Here is a 19,505-nt window from a genome sequence, read left to right as displayed (position 1 = left end):
TCTAAGCTAAAAGCACAGAAGCTCCACCCACCTGCCATTCAAACCTTCTGTTTGTGAGGGGCAGCCAATTAGAAGAAAGATGGCTTAAAGGAAAAAATGAAGGGAGCTAAAAAAGTTAATTCTGACACTGGATGAACTGAAGGGCTGAACAAAGGCTCACTACAAGATCAATGGGGATTATTTTAAATCATGCAAAGCTACTCTAATACAATCCAAGTCTACGATAAGGAACAATAGGTGCACAAAATTCAAACATGATCAAGTCTAACCAGCAAAAGTTGACATTAAATAGGATCTAATCAATGCAGAGAAGTGTCATTCTTTCCAGATGATTTCCCATCAGTGCTTTAGCTCTACATGCAGCAATTAACACATGCCTTTTTAACTGATTCTAGAAAAACAGCCCTGAGGATACTTCAGTGTCCTTTTGGTGACCAAAGGTTTAAAACTGTCTCCTCCTTGGAGCTTTGTTTAGGTAACAGAGACTGCAAAAAGGTCCAGAGATTCACTTAAAAGAAGAGTTTAGTCCAGGTTTGAAATCATTGCACCGTCTTTGTACCACAAACGTTATACACACTAAAGACACCAGCTGTCAAAGTAGGGGGATGGGTGACTCATCTCCCCTCCCTCTCCCTCACACAAGCACACACACCACTTTCTTGCATCTCTGCCTCACATTTACAACCACCAACACGTAAAAGCAAAACAACAGCATGACCTTGAGAGTTAAAAGTGCAACACAGGCCTCTTTCTAGCAGCAGTATCATGGTGTCTTCAGGGACTATTTGGGTCTGCACAGCCACACCGAGGCTTCAGGGCCTTTGAGCATCCTGGATGCTGAGGGGAAGGATGCTAAAGTGTCCGGATGCGGCGGTCTTTATGTGCATGAGCCAAGAGTACATAAAGAAAGGGCTCATACAACTGAGCCAAGAAGCTAAATCCAAAATAATCTCTGACATTAAAATATGTCGATGCAAAGGTTTGAGCTAAAGCTTAAATAACAGGGTTTAAAGCCGAAAAAGCAGAGCCTCCATGTTGGCTGGCACCGCCTTTGCATCATCCTAGCCCCCTGGCTTCCAGAGAGTAAAATTAAAATATGAACGTAAAAAATAATATATGTGTTTTTCTCTTTGGAGATCCAATGGCAAAGTAAATCTTTTGGAAGATGTTTCTGCACGCAAAGGAGGACTATGAAGGGAGGAGGAAGAGGCGAGGAAACGACTCTGTGCTGCATCTGTCAGCTGCACCCATTTCAGCTGTTCATCCAAGGTTACATGTAAACACCTAAACACGAGATTTAAGCGGTTTCAACCCCGTTTTCATTCATTTGCAGCCGCGGACACAGAGCCTGCACATTCCCCGAGGTGCAAAAATCAAACTTTCAGCGTTTTGTTCGTCGGGCGAACAAAACGCTATAAAGCTATTTTTCCTAGAGGGTGAAGCCACGATTCGGACATTTATTTAGCGGACCGGCTACAAAAAGCAGGCACCTACACAAAGCTACACACTCGCGTTACCTTTGTGTACAGCTCCTCCGACGCTGCCATGACGGTCACTCGCTATGTCCTTCCTCCAATCTGGGCTGAAAGTCCGGCAGGTCTCCGCGCTGCTCGGGGCTCAGCGTGTGTTTTCATGTAGCGGGAAAGCAAAGCGTTTGTTGCCACGGAGACTCAGGGGGAAGACGTGCCTCTTATCGCCATGATAACCCAACAGGCTCCAGGCTGCCGAGGTTTCGCTGTCTCTCACTTTGCATTCTGGGTATGATGATGGATAAAATGATTCAGCCAAACGGAGGAAAACTGCTGCCGCGTGGGAAACGGCGCCCCCTAATGGTCAAGGCTTTATACTACACATAAAGGAACGCAGGAAAGAAAAGGAAAGGAAACACTCGAATAATTTGCACAATGCAGAACTCCAGTTTCTTTTTTAAAATAATGTTTTTTATTGCATCTCGTGATGTATGACGTTTTGAGCACACCAGCTCTTCATCAGACAATGAAACACAGGACAGAGCCACGTTAAATCACCTGTGATAGTTCACAAGACCAATGGCAATAATATCCAGTCAGAATCACGACTTATATAGGACAGATAACTGATAAATAATCTACATGTAGTGTGTACTACCCTAGCGTGAGTCAGAAAAATCAGTGCCTAAGAAGACAAGTAAGGAAACAGTAAGTGATCTCTCCACACACCCAGCAGCCAACATCAGGGATATATATAATATAATGGCATTGATGCAATTGGTTAGGCAGATATAAAACCTACTTATGTTCAGTGCATTTATTGCATCCAGCAATGCAGGCACCTCTTTGAGTTTTCATACACTTGGTGACAATGCCTCCTTAATGGTATATATTTGTGTTTCATTTTCATAATTGTATATACAGTGGGGCAAAAAAGTATTTAGTCAGCCACCGATTGTGCAAGTTCCCCCACTTAAAATGATGACAGAGGTCAGTAATTTGCACCAGAGGTACACTTCAACTGTGAGAGACAGAATGTGAAAAAAAAATCCATGAATCCACATGGTAGGATTTGTAAAGAATTTATTCGTAAATCAGGGTGGAAAATAAGTATTTGGTCAATAACAAAAATACAACTCAATACTTTGTAACATAACCTTTGTTGGCAATAACAGAGGTCAAACGTTTACTATAGGTCTTTACCAGGTTTGCACACACAGTAGCTGGTATTTTGGCCCATTCCTCCATGCAGATCTTCTCGGGAGCAGTGATGTTTTGGGGCTGTCGCCGAGCAACACGGACTTTCAACTCCCGCCACAGATTTTCTATGGGGTTGAGGTCTGGAGACTGGCTAGGCCACTCCAGGACTTTCAAATGCTTCTTACGGAGCCACTCCTTTGTTGCCCGGGCGGTGTGTTTTGGATCATTGTCATGTTGGAAGACCCAGCCTCGTTTCATCTTCAAAGTTCTCACTGATGGAAGGAGGTTTTGGCTCAAAATCTCACGATACATGGCCCCATTCATTCTGTCCTTAACACGGATCAGTCGTCCTGTCCCCTTGGCAGAAAAACAGCCCCATAGCATGATGTTTCCACCCCCATGCTTCACAGTAGGTATGGTGTTCTTGGGATGCAACTCAGTATTCTTCTTCCTCCAAACACGACGAGTTGAGTTTATACCAAAAAGTTCTACTTTGGTTTCATCTGACCACATGACATTCTCCCAATCCTCTGCTGTATCATCCATGTGCTCTCTGGCAAACTTCAGACGGGCCTGGACATGCACTGGCTTCAGCAGCGGAACACGTCTGGCACTGCGGGATTTGATTCCCTGCCGTTGTAGTGTGTTACTGATGGTGACCTTTGTTACTTTGGTCCCAGCTCTCTGCAGGTCATTCACCAGGTCCCCCCGTGTGGTTCTGGGATCTTTGCTCACCGTTCTCATGATCATTTTGACCCCACGGGATGAGATCTTGCGTGGAGCCCCAGATCGAGGGAGATTATCAGTGGTCTTGTATGTCTTCCATTTTCTGATGATTGCTCCCACAGTTGATTTTTTTCACACCAAGCTGCTTGCCTATTGTAGATTCACTCTTCCCAGTCTGGTGCAGGTCTACAATACTTTTCCTGGTGTCCTTCGAAAGCTCTTTGGTCTTGGCCATGGCGGAGTTTGGAGTCTGACTGTTTGAGGCTGTGGACAGGTGTCTTTTATACAGATGATGAGTTCAAACAGGTGCCATTCATACAGGTAACGCGTGGGGGACAGAAAAGCTTCTTACAGAAGACGTTACAGGTCTGTGAGAGCCAGAGATTTTCCTTGTTTGAGGTGTCCAAATACTTATTTTCCACCCTAATTTACGAATAAATTCTTTACAAATCCTACCATGTGGATTCATGGATTTTTTTTTCACATTCTGTCTCTCACAGTTGAAGTGTACCTCTGGTGCAAATTACTGACCTCTGTCATCATTTTAAGTGGGGGAACTTGCACAATCGGTGCCTGACTAAATACTTTTTTGCCCCACTGTACATATAGCAAAAACCTTAGGTGACATATTCTGGTTAACTGAGCGAGTCATATATTATTTGTGAATTGTCGATGTAAAAACCCACCTAGGGGACAAGGACTGGAAATTAAAAATAGTTGTATCTTTACAGCACGTCACTGTCAAGGTCTGTATTGTGTCATTGTTAAATTGCATTGTCCCTATTAAAATAATTTTGATCATAATGATGATTAAAAAAACATTCTCTGTCAGTAAAATACATTTTCTGCAGTGACTGTGATGTATAATGCTAACCACACAAGGTGGCTGTTGTGTCACTCACTCTGTTGATGTGATAAAACCCGCTGTGCACACCCTGTAAGGGTGAGGTGAATACTAAGTTTGATGTACAGTTGTGCTCATAAGTTTACATACCCTGGAAGAATTTGTGATTTTTGGCCATTTTTCAAAGAATAGGAATTATATTACAAAAACTTTTCTTTCACTCGTGGCCAGTGGTTGTGTTTGCCCTTTTTAAATCAAAATAACGACACAAACTACCCAAATGACACTGATCAAAAGTTTACATACCCTCGAAGTTTTGGCATGATAACACACACACACAAGTTGACACAAAGAGGTTTAAATGACTACTAAAGGTAACCCTCCTCACCTGTGATCTGTTTACTTGTAGTGTGTGTGTGTGTGTGTGTGTGTGTGTGTGTGTGTGTGTGTGTGTGTGTGTGTGTGTGTGTGTATAAAAAATCAGAGAACAAAATGGTTGCAAAGTGCTTAGAAGTAATGCAAAGAAAAGACTTGGTCTGAGTCTGCGTGTGAAGAAGCTATTTGTAAGTCTGGAGGTGTGGGACCTGATTGACCAGAGGCCAGTGGGCCAAACAGGTGGTGAGAGGGGTACAAGGGGTCACCTGTGATGGCCCTGGTTTTTCTGAGATAAGAGTATGTGGTGATGGTCTCAGAGGGGTACCCGCTGCACAGCCTTCCTGTTCTTAGTAGTGGCCCCTGTACCAAACACCCAGCCAATCGGAGAGCCCGCTGTCCACTGAGGAGCGCTAGAAGGTCAGCAGCAGGTCCAGTTTATCCGGTCCAGTTTATTCTTCCTTAGGGCATCGAGGAAGTGCAGCCGCTGCTAGGTTGGGTTGGTGTGCAGTTATAGGTGTACAGGGTGTACAGTAGGGGGCTGGGAATGCAGCTCTGCGGGGATCCGGTGCTGGAACTAGGGTATGTAAACTTTTGGTAGGGTATGTAAATTTCTGATCAGTGTCATTCTGATTTGAAAAGGGCAAACACAACGACTGACCACGAGTAAAAGAAACGTTTTTGTATTGTCATTCATATTCTCTGAAAAATGGCCAAAAATCACAAATTCTGCCAGGGCACAACTGGAATGACAACAAATATGAAAAGTGGGGCTGAAATTTAACAACAGATGAGTTTAGACATCTGTTAGATCAGAATCTAATATTTAAAATTCACATTGAAAACTGTGTTAATATTAATAATATACTAATATTAACACTTATGCATGCATGTGTGTGCTTCCTTCCTCCTTATCATCATCATAAATGCATGAAAACCACAAATGCTCTCTTGGCTGTTATAATATTTTACACATTTGTCCCCAGAGTTGGCACAAACTGAAGGCTCAAGAAACTGGCTTGAGATGATTTGATCTTTGCGACAATGTGTGTTATCCTGCTGTACACTGTGTGTATCCACTGACATGGTCAGCAACAATACTCAGGTAGGCTGTGTTGTTTAAAACCACCCATGAGTGGCACCTGGTGTACTTTTTTTGCTGCTGTAGCTAATCTGCTTCAAAGATTCGACATGTTGTGTCCAGAGATGCTCTTCTGCGTACCTTGGTTGTAATGAGTGATTATTTTAGCTTCTGTTACTTTCCTATTAGTTCCAAGCAGTCTGGCCATTCTCCTCTGATCACTGGCATCAACAAGCCACTTTCACCCAGAGAACTGCTGTTCACTGAATATTTTCTTTATTTTTTTCAGACAATTCTCGGTTAACTCTAGAGATGGTTGTATGGAAAAATCTCAGTACATCCGCATTTTCTGAAATAGTCAGATGAGACCATCTAACTGTCATAAGTCCATTAAATCACCTTTTCCCCCCTCATTCCGCTGTTTGAAATCCAGCAGGCTGTCTTTACCATGTCTTAATACCCAAATGCAATGAGTTTCTGCCATGTGATTGATTAAATATTTGCCTTACCGAAGAGTTGAACCAGTGTATAATTCATATTCATCTTCACATGACATTGTATTGTAATTAGTTTTAAGTATTTAGCTCCTTTTTGTTCTACCAAGCTGTTCTTGTATTCTTCACCCCATTGATGTATTCATTCTGTTGTATTTTAATGACAGCCCAGGCTCCATTTTGTTTGGAGTTTTTGGCCCTGGTTAGGTCTCCCAAGGCAAATTAGTCCTGAGTGAGGAAATGGAAAAGAGAACAAGGGACCAGCTTACCCTGACTGGGATAGGGCTACCTAGGCCTCACCCTGGAGTCAGGAATGGGAGGGAGCTTAAGGGAGAGCACTTAGGCCTTAACCCATGTAGGCCACCTGGAATTGCCCTTAATGAGAGGCGGTGGGCAAGGGTGGGTATCCTTGTATCCCTATTGCTTGCTGTATGCACCCTGGGGGGTTTCGCCCATGGATGAGGGGGTTGCTTACCTGTGCCAGTGACTGGGTTTGTGCCTATGGACCGAATGATATTTTAGAGAACACAGCCTTCTGGGAGTGACGGGGTGTGGCTCTTGAGTGTCCTCCATTTAGTGACTTTGTCATCCTACTGGTGGACTTTAATGCTTACAGGGGAAACGACACTGAGACCTGGTGGGGCGTGACTGGGAGGAACGGTCTGCCTAATGTTCTGTTCGAACACCATGTTCGAACAGAAGGGTGCCCCTAAGTGCACATGACACCAGGACACCCTGGTTGCATGTCGAGGGTGGATTTTGTAACAGTATCATCAGATCTGCAAGTATATCTTCTGGACACTTGGGTGAAGAGAGGAACTGAGCTGTCAACTTATCACCACCTAGTGGCGAGTTGGACAAATCTGGCGTGCCTAAACATTTAGGCTCCTCTGCTTGTGTGACTATATTCCAAGGTAAGCAGAAGAAAATGGATGCTTGAATATTTATTCTTATTTAAAGCTGTACTTAAATTATGGCTCCTGGAACACAGAAATATTCTAACTTCTAGAAAATAAACTATTTTAAATCTTACTATGTAAACATTAGATTTACCATGTAAACATTAGCAATCTGAAAGCACCTTAAATACATCGTAGGTCTTTAAAGATTACACAAAAGTATTGTGCAAAACTACTTTATTTACAAAACAAAATGGCACAATGTGACAGCAGGGCAGCCATGTACATGCACAACTTGGACAGATGTCCTAGCTTTGATTTATCACACCACAAGTAAATTGCATCTGGCCAGTAAAAACTTCTGGAAAAGCACTATGCAGGGCTAAAGATAAAACTACTTTAAGTCATGATTACACAAGATTATTTCCCCAAAACTTACACTATTTGTTCCTTGTTTTTGTCCACCAATGTATACAGCATAAAGACTGGTCCCTCTGAAGGATTTTACCCTTCAGGTCCTGTATCCCCTCTAACCCTTTAAAACCTGATTCATTCATGATGACTCCATCCTTAGGAGAGGACTGTGTCGGCATATAAAATGGAGCAGCACACAGTGTAAACTTAAAAACACTGCATTTTGCTCTTTTAAGAAGAGGATCTATTTCTGACACTTCTTGAAGGAACTACCTGCTACCAGCATTTGAGCCGCACCCAAGCTTTTTAGCATCTCTTTTAAACATCTGCTCAGTGCACCTTGATGAATAAAAATGCAGTATGTGAAGCTTCACCTTCGGGAGCCCAGCATCACACATGCAGTTCAAAGTGACACCCCAGCCTTTACTGCAAGGTCCTTTAATGCAGACACAATCATAGTGTTAATAAAACGGAACTTGGCCTCTGAATTACTATATTCAATCATTCAAGCATATTGACAGCATAATTTAGAGTAAGGTCATACAGTGAATAATACAAATCTGATGTAAAACATTCTGCCCCTGTGCCAGACAAATATATATCAGATACATACACACACACACACACACACACAATCATAATCTCCAGACTGAACACCACACTAAATCCCCCCCGCGCCCAAACCTCACAAGATGCAAGCTTCTGCTGCTCGCCCCTCACTTCAGCTCGTAAACAGTCATATCTGCTGTCCATCCATTGTTCAGAGGCATCACAGACCGTTTCTTCAGTGTACATGGACAAACATGGAGGTAAAGACAAGACATGAAGGAAATGTAGGAGGACAATAACAGAGGAAAGGATGTGGTGGCAGTAGAGAAAAAGCCAAAGGGTGGGTTGAAACAAAAAAGAGGATTTGACATGGTTGACCTGGAGGTGTGGAATCCAGTTGGGTGGGGCCCAGGCCAGTGTGGAGAGGGTGGAGTGATAAAGTGAGACATAGGAGAGGTAATATTAAATCTCTGAGACTTAAGTGGAGAGGATTAGGGGCTGGGAGGTGCTGAGGGGGCCATCTGAGGCTGCGTGTACATCAGCCTGCCAGTTTACTGGCCACAAGAGAGGGTTTCCTCTGGGGCAGGTCCTGGGGGGTGGGGATGTGGTCCCCTGTGATCTCGGTCTTCTCTGGTGCAGCTGTTGGAAGCTGTTTGTTCTTTATCTTCGCTTTTGCCATGTTGTAGTCACCAGAGTCAAAGTACTTTTGCTGCAGAAAAACAGAAGATTCAAATTAAACAAAAGTGGCACCAATGAAAATAGACACCAATTTAAAAATGTCTAATTTTTTAAATGTCAGAGTAAATCCCACAAACTGCGATCTACAGGGTGGGCCATTTACACCGTAATAAAATGGGAATGGTTGGTGATATTAAAGTCCTGTTTGTGGCACATTAGTATATGTGAGGGGGCAAACTCCTCAAGATGGGTGGTGACCATGGTGGCCATTTAAAAGTCGGCCATCTTAGATACAACTTTTGTTTTTTCAATAGGAAGAGGGCCATGTGACACATCAAACTTACTGGTAATGTCCCAAGAAAAACAATGGTGTGCTTGGTTTCAACGTAACTTTATTCTTTCATGAGTTATTTACAAGTTTCTCTTTGTTCACAGCCATTGACATGTCGAAGAGGTTAACACGTGAGGAGCGGATTGAAATTGTGTCGATATCTGGTGAACGCAGTAACCGGGTCATTGCAGCAGATTTCAATGCAAGACACCCTGCGAGACCACCAATCTCACATGCTACAGTTAGCAAACTGCTTGCTAAGTTTCGTGAAACTGGTTCAGTGTTGGATTTGCCAAAATGTGGTCGCAAGAAAACTGTCACTAATGAAGAAACATCAGTGGCTGTCCTAGCTTCATTCAGCAAGAGCCCACAGCGTAGCACTCGCCGCATGTCGCTGGAGAGTGGCATTAGTCGAACATCTCTTCAGCGGATATTAGCTACTCACAAATGGCACCCTTAACAACTCCAGCTACTGCAGCATCTCAATGAGTTTGAGTCTAAGGTTTATTTTTTAGCACCTGGCGGCTCTTTTTTTACTTCTCATCTGTAAATAATCTGCTCTTTCACGTGATTGTTTATTTTGAAAAGTCTCAGTATATGGGGTACAATGATAGTGGGTCCATTCTTCATCAATGGAAACCTCAAGGCCACTGGATATTTGAAATTGCTACATGATGATGTGTTTCCCTCTTTATGCACTGAAGCTGGCACGTTCCCTGAGTTTTTCCAGTAAGATGGTGCACCACCACATTATGGGTGCCAGGCATTCCTAGATGAACAGTTTCCTGGAAAGTGGATTGGTCGTCGTGGGCCAGTTGAATGGCCCCCAAGGTCTCCCGATCTGACCCCCTTAGACTTTTATCTTTGGGGTCATCTGTAGGCAATTGTCTATGGTGTGAAGATACGAGATGTGCAGCACCTGAAACTACGGATATTGGATGCCTGTGCTGGCATTTCTCCTGCGGTGTTGCTATCAGTGTGTGAAGAGTGGGAGAAGAGGGTTGCATTGACAATCCAACACAATGGGCAGCAAATTGAACACATTTTATAAGTGGTCAGAAACTTGTAAATAACTCATGAAAGAATAAAGTTACATTGAAACCAAGCACACCATTGTTATTCTTGTCACATTACCAGTAAGTTTGATGTGTCACATGGCCCTCTTCCTATTGAAAAGACAAAAGTTGTATCCAAGATGGCCGACTTCTAAATGGCCACCATGGTCACCACCCATCTTGAGGAGTTTGCCCCCTCACATATACTAATGTGCCACAAACAGGACTTTAATATCACCAACCATTCCCATTTTATTACGGTGTATCTATATAAATGGCCCACCCTGTAGATCAAAAAGGTACACTCCTGAGATTTTATTAAGGAATTTTAACCAGGTCTTTCTTTTTTCTTATTGACAACTGGTGGAGGCTTTCTGTGGTCTCTCAGGGTATCACACAGGAAATATAAATGCCAAATTGCCAAGACAAACTTTCCTCAGAGAGGACCATGCAAACACTGAAAGAAAAACATCCACTATGAGAAATACACACAGTATAACATTAGAACACATACACTCAGTAACAATCTTGATCAGCAAATTAAATGCAAAAACTAGAAAAAGAAAAAACTAGTGTCACCCAGGTAAGGAAATCCCAAAAAGTTGATTCTGTTCATCTGGACATAGCGCTTTAAGTGGGAGAAAAGTTTCATCACTCATCCAAGTGACTTCTTCAGTTTCAGCTGACTGCAGGTTTCCCCACCCTTATAAACAGTACTTCTGCACAATGACTGAAACTAGCATCACTTGCGAATAATAATTTTAGGGAACATCAGTTTTTCAAAAAGAAATTACTGCAGCAGGTAATTTCTTGTGAGAAGTACAAGAAAAATATTTATTTATTCAAAGAAAATTAATCTTGGTTAGTGTATTATTATCACAACAAACATGATTACTAAAATGTTCTAAAAGAGAATGGAAAATTTCCTGGAAGCTGACCACACAGGTTAAATCATGCTGTGATATATTATTAAGCCCTTCAGCAGATATTAGATGGTCTTCTACTGACAGGTGATTACTTTTAAAAAGTCAAGTAATTATTACGGTGCCAATCGCAAGTTATTTAAACCTAAACCTATTTTCGATTCTCTGCTGTCCCAGATTTTACAACATGGCAGAAGCAGAAAATCCTTAAATTGCATCCACAATCAAAGTTGATTTTACCGAGACTGAACTGTTTTCTATGGAAGACAATTCTGGAAATATACTCATTTTATAAGTTAAAAAAACCAAAGAAAAATAAAACAGAAACCCCCCAATATGTGTCAGTTTCTCAGTTTAATTTCCTGATAAACTGGGCTGGACATATTTCTCTATTAACTATGTCCAACACCAATAACTTGCTAGTCAGGACCGTGTAGCGCACCTATATAAAATAGCAAAAGCTTCAAGGACAATCCTAAAGTGAACCCTTTATGTTTTGAAGACAAACACATGAGATTACTCACCCCTTTCTGAAGGCGTTTCCGAAGTAAATCCGACCCTCCGGGTTTATTTCCCAAATTTGGATATCTTGCTTTCAGTTTAGCCTCTTCTGCCTTCTCGGGGCTGATCGTCTTTTCCTGAACCTCCTGTAAACAAACAGAAGCATAAGATTAGATTAATCAGCTCTCGGTCAGCTGGTAGCTCCAGACAGCACCACACTTACACAGACGTTTAAGCCCGTAAAACTATGAATAAAACCTATCTAATGACGTTTGAAGGCTGCTTATTGAACAACTTTACTGAATACGTTGGTGGCAAAGGGTGGTCCTCCATGGAAAAGCGTTTAAATTCACCGCTCCCGCTAAACAAGCTAGACAGAAGCATTAGCATATCCTACTAGCTAGTAATGTGTAGGTTGGACCACCGGTTTGGATACTCGTTTCTGTTTTAAAAAAATAAAATAAAAATCACGCTATCAATAGCCAGGCTGGCAAGACAGTTAATTAGACAGGCCCTGATTTAGCACTTCTAGTTTAAAGAGAACTGTCACTGTGCTGAATGAGCTAAGCTAATTTTTTTTAGCAGCTAAGCTAATAGACGCTTTGAATGTCACGTCAGCTAGCGTCAAAACACTTCCAGCTGAAAGACAAAGCGCGAATTACTACGTAATAGAAGATCGTTAGGATACCCGACGAACAATATTAATCTACCTGGGTCTCGGTAGCTAGTTGTGATTTATATGTCAACAACGAAATAGAGGAAGAGGAGAAGCTAAGCTACAGTGTTAGGTTACCACGAAGCAACCGTCCCCGGGGCTCGTGAGGAAAAGCCCGCGTTTACCTTCTCTTCCACCGGCGTCTCCTCAGCTGTCTGAGTCTCTTCGTTATCCCCCGACATGTTTAAACAGTTGTGATTTTTGTCAGGAGACCGCTCACCAGCCGAACAAGTGTTCCACAAATCCCCCGCTCGCGTGTTGCTCGCCCGATTCGACTCTGACTCACCGAACCCAACCGAGAGCTGCCGAGCGCTCACTCCCGCACACAATACTACGTCACATGCGGAGACACCACGCGCGCTCCCGCCATGCACACGCACCGGGTACGGAGTTCAGATTTAGGTTGCATAATGACACAAAGATCAGCTGCTGGGTCCATGTGCTGTGTCACAAATCCAGATCTCAGAAAATAATCCGCAGATCTGGAGGATGGAGAGCTCGGCACCGCTTAATGCTGGCCGATTTATTTTCCGTTTCCTCACTACATCTCATTGCACAAAACCAAGAGGAATACAGCTATACAAAATAAAGTGTTTTCTTTTTATACCCACCCCCAGAGTAATTTGTTTTTCCTTCTGATTTAAAAAAAGAAAAGAAAAAAAGAGCCAAATATGAGCACGTGCAGCGTAAACGAATAATGTTTCAGAACCCATTTGTCATTTTTTAGAAATGTATTGACATGTTTAATGAACCAGTTTGAAATGATTTGAGCTTTTGTGACATGATGCGTTATGCTGCTGGAAGCCGCCATTAGAATATGAGTACACTGGCCATAAAGGGATGACACGATCAGCAGCAATCAACACGTTGGATGTGGGATTTAGCTCAGATCATGCTAAGGGCCCCCACAGTGTGCCAAGAAACAAGTTTAAACTAGTCTACTTGAACAAGTGTACTTGCATTACTTCTTAAACCCTTTTACTTAAAATCAATGATATTCACACTACCCCTTCAAAAGGATCTTATTGTATCAAAAGTAAAACTTTTCTAGTCATCTCCAATCATTGTATTGACAACAAAGAGGATCCTTCAAGCTGTAAACGACCAGTCATTTAATCTTTGTTATGATACCTCAGATTCCAGAAATCTATCATTTTAAAGGCAAAATACCTGGAAATACCTTGCATGGTGGATCCGGTGGTTATGTAAGCTGGAAGTCATGTCAAGTCATTCTTTCAACAAGTTAATTAAAAGAATTTGGTGCAATCCATTTATTATTTGGCTCTATATCTATCTATAGATAGATAGATAGATATCTATATATGTCCCTATAAGCTGCACGCACGCAGCTTATAGGCAACATTGCTCTTAACATCAAGTTTTCACAGATGCCATTCACAATTTCCTTTCCTCTTTCTCAGACACACACTGAAGGACAACAGACCACAGGCCTAGACCCTGACAGTGCCCAACAGGTGTGTGTCAGATACAATACAAGCCCCCAGTTTCTTAATAAAAAATATGAAAAATTATGTAATTTTCTAAATAAAGTCCTCCAATATAGGAAACTATTCAGTTGGTTTGATTTTCAAAATAAAAGCCCTGGAAACAGTATAAAAGTTGATCAGGATTCTCTAAAATTTAACTTTTTCAGAAAAGAAAAAGTTAGTTTTCATCAGAAATGTACGATTTTCAAAAACATCGCAGTTATTTATTTTATAAATTTGGCTAAGTTTAGCCTATTCTCAGTTTTACAAATTGAGAGACTGATAAAAAAACATAACTGAAATATCTGAAATGCATTTGGGGTGTATGGTAACAAAGACTCACTGTTTTGAACCGGAGAAAAACAAAACGAAACAAATTTCTGTAATTACATAAAGCAATTTAACTTGTGTTTAAACTTTCACTTACACCTCAGATATACCGTTTTTACTCTCATTGTGATTAAAATGGTTCATGTGCATATACTTTTACTGATTACAGCCTAATATACAAGGAATGCTTGTGACTCATCCCAAAGAGTGCGCTATGCTGTCTGTGTTTGAAAAACATCAACAATGTACTAAAAACAAGGGCTGTCAGTAACAGATCTCAACACATGTATTTATAGTGTTGTTTTGCACCAGGATGAGTCAGTGACTACTGGCCAATGTTTAAAAAAAAAAAAAAAATGTGTGGGGGTGTGACAGCTGAAAATCAGCTATCACACCCCACACATCATTCTTGCCATTCCCACGTTCTCTTATGCACCTTTTATCTTGCATTTAGCAGAAAACCAGTTACTGTTTGCACATAAAGACTGAGGTGAGCATCAAGACACATCAAAAGGCAGAACAGGAAACATAGTGTGAGAATTAAAACCACAAAGAGACACAGCAGATTCCAAATTGCTTTAGAAGATATATAGATATATTTTTTCAGATTTGAATATTAATGTCAAAAATACATACTATGATATACAGTTTGCACTACATCATCTTAGCATGGCAGACGTCACAAGTAATAACTGAAATATTTAAATATTAAATAAACCGATGGTAAGTAAACTGAAAGTGAATGTGTAAACACTAAACTAAGGTTATTCTTTCTATTGCAACACTTCCAATAAAGTGGTTTTGTAACAGTACAAAAGTATTAGAATATTTCTATTTTCTGTTTCATTTCCAGTTACATTGAGAAAAAAAAATCCACAGTGCACTTCTGATGTTCTGCTGTGATGCTTTCACGTAAGTCTATCTTGATTGCTCGTTCGACTGTTTTTTTTTTTTGTTGTTGCCGTTTTTTTTTTTTTTCTTTCAGTGGTCCATGGTATATGTTGCATCGCAGTTTGCCATAGGGTTCTTCATCTATATGCACAACCTCTGCTCCGAGCTCAGGAATCACAGAGAGAAAACTGAGTACACGTTCAGCTGGGTCAATCTAATCTTGAAAAATTTAAAATCGGAATCGTTTATTATTAAAAGGCCATCACATTCAATTAGAAACAAATTATTTCTTATTTCACACTCAATAGGTCCAATTAACATTTCGATTTAACGCCTCGACTCTTTTCAAATAAATTTTTTGTCTAACTTTATGTGTGTCTACTCTCCTGCAAGACGCTGGAGGGGATACACACAATAGAAGGTAAGCATGTTACCCATGAAATCTGTTAAACACATATTGACCAGGAGTACAACATTAGAAATACATCCTAAAACCGAAACTTTTGACTCAGCCACTCTGCTCCAAAGCTGTAAGCTTAACAGAGAACAAGCTTTTATTTCTGATGAGTCTCCTAGGATCTCAGCTTGCTGCCCCCTTTGCCAGTTTTGGATGACAGGGGATGAAACATAAGTTTGTGGAGACAGACCATGAGAGGCTTTTGACTCTGGTCCTTAAACCTCGTCTCTTTTCAAATGGACTAACGGTCTGAGTCTGTCGCTGGCATCAAGTTGTGACTAATGTTTCAGTAGTGGCCTGCCGGGTGGAGGAGGGAGGGCTTCAGGCCTCAGCAGCGGGAAGAGTACGGCGGGTCAACAGGGGACTCTGTGAAGGACTGGAGCTCGTAGGCAGCACCGCTGTCCACCTCCATGGACTTCCTGGAAAACAGCAGACGGATGTCCCTATGGAGGTAGATCTTCCCAGACTTAGAGCTCTGGAACCTGGTGGAGGTTGGGAGAGGGAGAAAAGCATGAAATGACAGGCCAAAAGCATGAAAATGGGAGTATAAACATGGGTGCTGCTGGATATGCTCCACTTTGAGTGTTCAGACAAAAATAACAGCCATCTCACCTCAGGTGAATGAGGTAGCGCAAGGTTCGTCCCTGGCCCAGGGCGAGGGGTTTCCTGCTGGTCTGATTGTTTGTGTCACGACGGACGGGAACAGAGAAGGTCCTCTGGCGTAAGAAGGTCTGGTGTCCAGCTGGCATGGCTCGTAGGTCGTACATCACAACAAACATCTTTACCACTGTCTTGTTAGGGTTGAATAAGGTCTGAGGGGTTTAACCGGAGAGCATGGCAGGGTTAAAACCATTTTAAAGTCAGGCTTTGTAATAAGTTTTAACACTGTCTTTCATTTAACTATAGCAAATATTTTTTTACACTTTACATGCTGTGATCAAGATACATAATATGACTATTCCTCTATACCTACAATCCCAACAATGTAATCCGAGTATTAAGGAGATAAGAGCTTTCTGCACTATAAATGAAACAAAACAGCCTTGAACAGGTCCCTGTATGTTTAATGATGCAGTTTCCTCTACATCCACAAGGAGTCTCCATTCACTTTTGTTACTTCCTGTAATCTGCTCTTTGTTCTCAGCCACGCTGTGATGTAGCTATATTTTGAAAACATGTCTACTGTCAACTGTGAAAGAAAATCCTCACCACTTGAATGGTTCCTGATGGAGGTACACGATAGCCCCTTTTTCCCAGGGACTCCAGGTTTATCACACCCTGCCAGAAAACACATGGCAATCAAAAACAGGCAAACAGAAGTAACACACATGAGCTAATATGGTTTTATCTCTAGGCTTAGGGGGCTTTATTATTACTTTATAGAAAAAGAAATTTTACCATATATGGTGAGGGAGCGTTGTCATCAGAGACACTATAGAATGACACATCTGCAGGTAAGGTAAGGTGACTGGGGCAGAAGGATCCGCTGGCGCCGACCTCTGCTGTGAAACCCTCCACTGTCCCTAAAGGCTCCAGGCGGTAGTTCAGCACACACTCCTAATGGGACATAAGTTCAGCTTTAAAAATGTCACTCTTACTTTTCTACAGGTTGACACAGTTTTGGTTTTCACTTGAAAGTTTTAAAATCAGGACTTGTTAGACCATGTTTCACAGCTATGTTTTCATTTTTCTTTAAAAAAAAAAGTACAACCTGCAGTATGGTGGTTGCTCGAGGTTAAATCCCTTTGAGAATGTGACAGTTTAGGGATCCAAAAAGGAGAATCGGACTTGAGCTAATGTCAAAAACGATAGCTGAAGAGAACAGATGATTCTGTGTTTGTGTGCTATACCTCAAAGTTTCCCAGCAGACTGGCAGGTGGAGCACTAGCACTGAACAGCTGCTGTGACTCATCAGTGTACCCCTCTCTCTTTAGACACACCCTGTAGTAAAAAAACACATGCTGGATCAACACGTTTTTAAATGCGTTATGTAAATTAGGGCTGCTCAATTAATCGAATTTTAATCACGATTACGATCTGGGCTTTCAACGATCATTAAAAATGACTGAGCCGATTATTAGCCCCTCCCTCATTTATCCGCGACACCTTAAAGGCCGGTCCGTGAAAATATTGTCGGGCATAAACCGTCCGTGGCGCAAAAAAGGTTGGAGACCGCTGATTAAGAGGACCCGAGGGAAGCTCGGAAAGCTAAGCAGAAGTTATTTGGAGAGGAGAGTGACTGCTGTTGGTTGAAAAGAGAGTTTAAAAAAAAAAAACTTCAGTGGTGTTGCACACTATTTTATATTATTTTTTTAAAGTCATTGTTAACCCTTTAAAGCCGGTCAGAGCAGCACGCTCTGTTTTGCGTAACTATTTTTAAATCCCTGTAGAACCTGAACCGTGTAAGCTAGCGCAATAATTTGTTTTGCATATGAAACCGGAGGAGTTGTACTTACATCTGATGCCATCAGCTTGTCCTCGGTCACGGTTTCGTTCCACATATAGCTTTGCAAAAATTGCATAAAAAGCGCTTGCAGGAACAAAAACATAATATTCCAGAAACACGCTTTTCCGTTCCTATCAGCTGTTCGTAACACTTCCCACAGTGAAATGATGCACATGCTGTTTTCTTTGCAAATTTGCATCATAGGATTGTTTTTTGTTTTTCCTGCAGTATATAAAAATTGCTGTATCTCCAAAATAAAACTATGAAGACACTCAAAATAAATTTCCTGTGGTGGGAAACTATTTTTTGCAACTTTATTGTATTTAAAGTTTCGAGGGATAAACCTCTTAAATTTCTCCAAGTAGAAATATATGTAAACAAAACAAAAGCGATTTTCAATTTTTTTTGTAGTTTATTGCACTTTTTTGCAATTTATGTAATTACTATGCACTTAATGCATACATATTATTAAAATATGGGCTATAACAGTTGTATTGATGTATAGCAACTTGAAATGCTCCCACAAATGGCACTACAGCATGTAAAAAAAAAAAAAGCTCTGGTGGACTTGGTTCTATAGTAGGTCTTAAAGGGTTAAATAAATATCGTCAAATAATCGTGATCTCAATTTCAGTGAAAATAATCGTGATTATCATTTTTGCCATAATCGAGCAGCCCTAATGTAAATGCCTAAAGGTATTTACATGGCACACATTTCTAGTGTGCCTTAATAGATATGCGTCTCAGGTGAGCTAAAATGATCTCAAACCGGCTTCCATCTGTGTATAAACACGAGTGGCAACTTGAAATGTTGGTTACTCTGAAATCCTAATTCATTTGAAGTGCAAATAAAGTGTTCAGGCCCACAGGTCACAACATAGAAACTTTACATATGACTCTTTCAATCAACCATATGTTTTTGGCGAAATATAAACAAATAATATCATATAGTGCCTTTTACCAACCAGAGCAAAACAGCTCTTTTAAACAGCTAAAATGACCTTTCACCCCCGAATACCAAACTCTTCAAACATCTGCTGTACAAAAAAGCAGCACTGAGCTTCCACCCACATTTGCTGTGTGTAGGCAGAGCCATGAATCTCTGTGTATATAAAGCCAGTTCAGTGCTGTCTGCCATTTTGAGCTGCGTGTGTGCATTTCTAGATGCAGTCACAGTACAGCAGAGCTTCAGCAGGTGGCACTGTGAGAGGAAAAGTCAGCAGAACGGGGCTGACCCAGCTTTAGCCCTCTGTGAAGCTGCTATGGTCTCATCTTTTCTCACACAGCCTGATTTATGCAACTGTTTATCTGAGGCTTTTGTATCCAAGGGTTCGGGTGTGATTAGGATCTGAATTTTCTGTACTTTACAATATAAGCTGTATAATAAACAAAATACCTCCATCTTCAAGTTTTTCTCGATATTTGTTACATATAATAAAAGCTGTGAGCCTGGAAAGTGAGCGAAACATGTAGGTTTTAAAAATCATGATGAAAAGTATGAGTAACTAGATCCAGATGGTACTGTAATCATCAGATAATGTGGGAGGTAACTGTAAGACAAAAGACTGCATTGTAACTAGTCAAAGCGCCCAAAACTTAGTTTCTTGTACAAAATGAGTTGGAAACTAGTAACTATAGTAACA

At 41.3% G+C, this 19,505-nt stretch overlaps 3 protein-coding genes across 3 annotated transcripts in view; all 3 read right to left on the bottom strand.

Moving 5' to 3' along the window:
- Window positions 1-1,768, bottom strand: part of myo5aa (myosin VAa) — a 65,676-nt gene extending 63,908 nt beyond the window's left edge. Inside the window, exon 1 of the mRNA XM_076879740.1 lies at window positions 1,518-1,768. Within this exon, the coding sequence (XP_076735855.1) occupies window positions 1,518-1,547 (30 nt within the window). The 5' untranslated portion in view covers window positions 1,548-1,768. The remainder of the gene's footprint in view (window positions 1-1,517) is intronic.
- A 5,537-nt stretch (window positions 1,769-7,305) lies between these two features.
- Window positions 7,306-12,612, bottom strand: arpp19a (cAMP-regulated phosphoprotein 19a). Its single transcript, XM_004539609.5, has 3 exons — window positions 12,377-12,612; window positions 11,560-11,682; window positions 7,306-8,757 (listed from the first exon to the last, which is right to left on the bottom strand). Exons 1-3 carry the CDS (start codon window positions 12,431-12,433, stop codon window positions 8,587-8,589), a joined length of 351 nt encoding a protein of 116 aa, XP_004539666.1. The 5' UTR covers window positions 12,434-12,612; the 3' UTR covers window positions 7,306-8,586.
- A 2,029-nt stretch (window positions 12,613-14,641) lies between these two features.
- The window catches only part of atosa (atos homolog A), a 35,236-nt gene continuing 30,372 nt past the window's right edge, over window positions 14,642-19,505 (bottom strand). The window contains exons 8-12 of the mRNA XM_004539608.6: window positions 17,267-17,357; window positions 16,815-16,973; window positions 16,626-16,694; window positions 16,029-16,228; window positions 14,642-15,898 (exon numbers count right to left, since the gene is read on the bottom strand). Coding sequence (XP_004539665.2) covers window positions 15,745-15,898; window positions 16,029-16,228; window positions 16,626-16,694; window positions 16,815-16,973; window positions 17,267-17,357 — 673 coding nt within the window. The 3' untranslated portion in view covers window positions 14,642-15,744. The remainder of the gene's footprint in view (window positions 15,899-16,028; window positions 16,229-16,625; window positions 16,695-16,814; window positions 16,974-17,266; window positions 17,358-19,505) is intronic.

This window comes from Maylandia zebra, linkage group LG1 (assembly GCF_041146795.1).
Source record: "Maylandia zebra isolate NMK-2024a linkage group LG1, Mzebra_GT3a, whole genome shotgun sequence".
In the NCBI taxonomy this organism is placed as follows: Eukaryota; Metazoa; Chordata; class Actinopteri; order Cichliformes; family Cichlidae; genus Maylandia; species Maylandia zebra.
This window is presented reverse-complemented; position numbering and strand designations above follow the sequence as displayed.

Excerpts from the sequence above, each read along its gene's own strand:
- arpp19a (XM_004539609.5), bottom strand. The coding sequence starts at position 12,433 with ATGTCGGGGGATAACGAAGAGACTCAGACAGCTGAGGAGACGCCGGTG. Across the intron at positions 11,683-12,376 it reads AGACGCCGGTGGAAGAGAAG|GAGGTTCAGGAAAAGACGAT; the intron begins GTAAACGCGGGC and ends GTTTGTTTACAG. Across the intron at positions 8,758-11,559 it reads GGAAACGCCTTCAGAAAGGG|CAAAAGTACTTTGACTCTGG; the intron begins GTGAGTAATCTC and ends GTTTTTCTGCAG.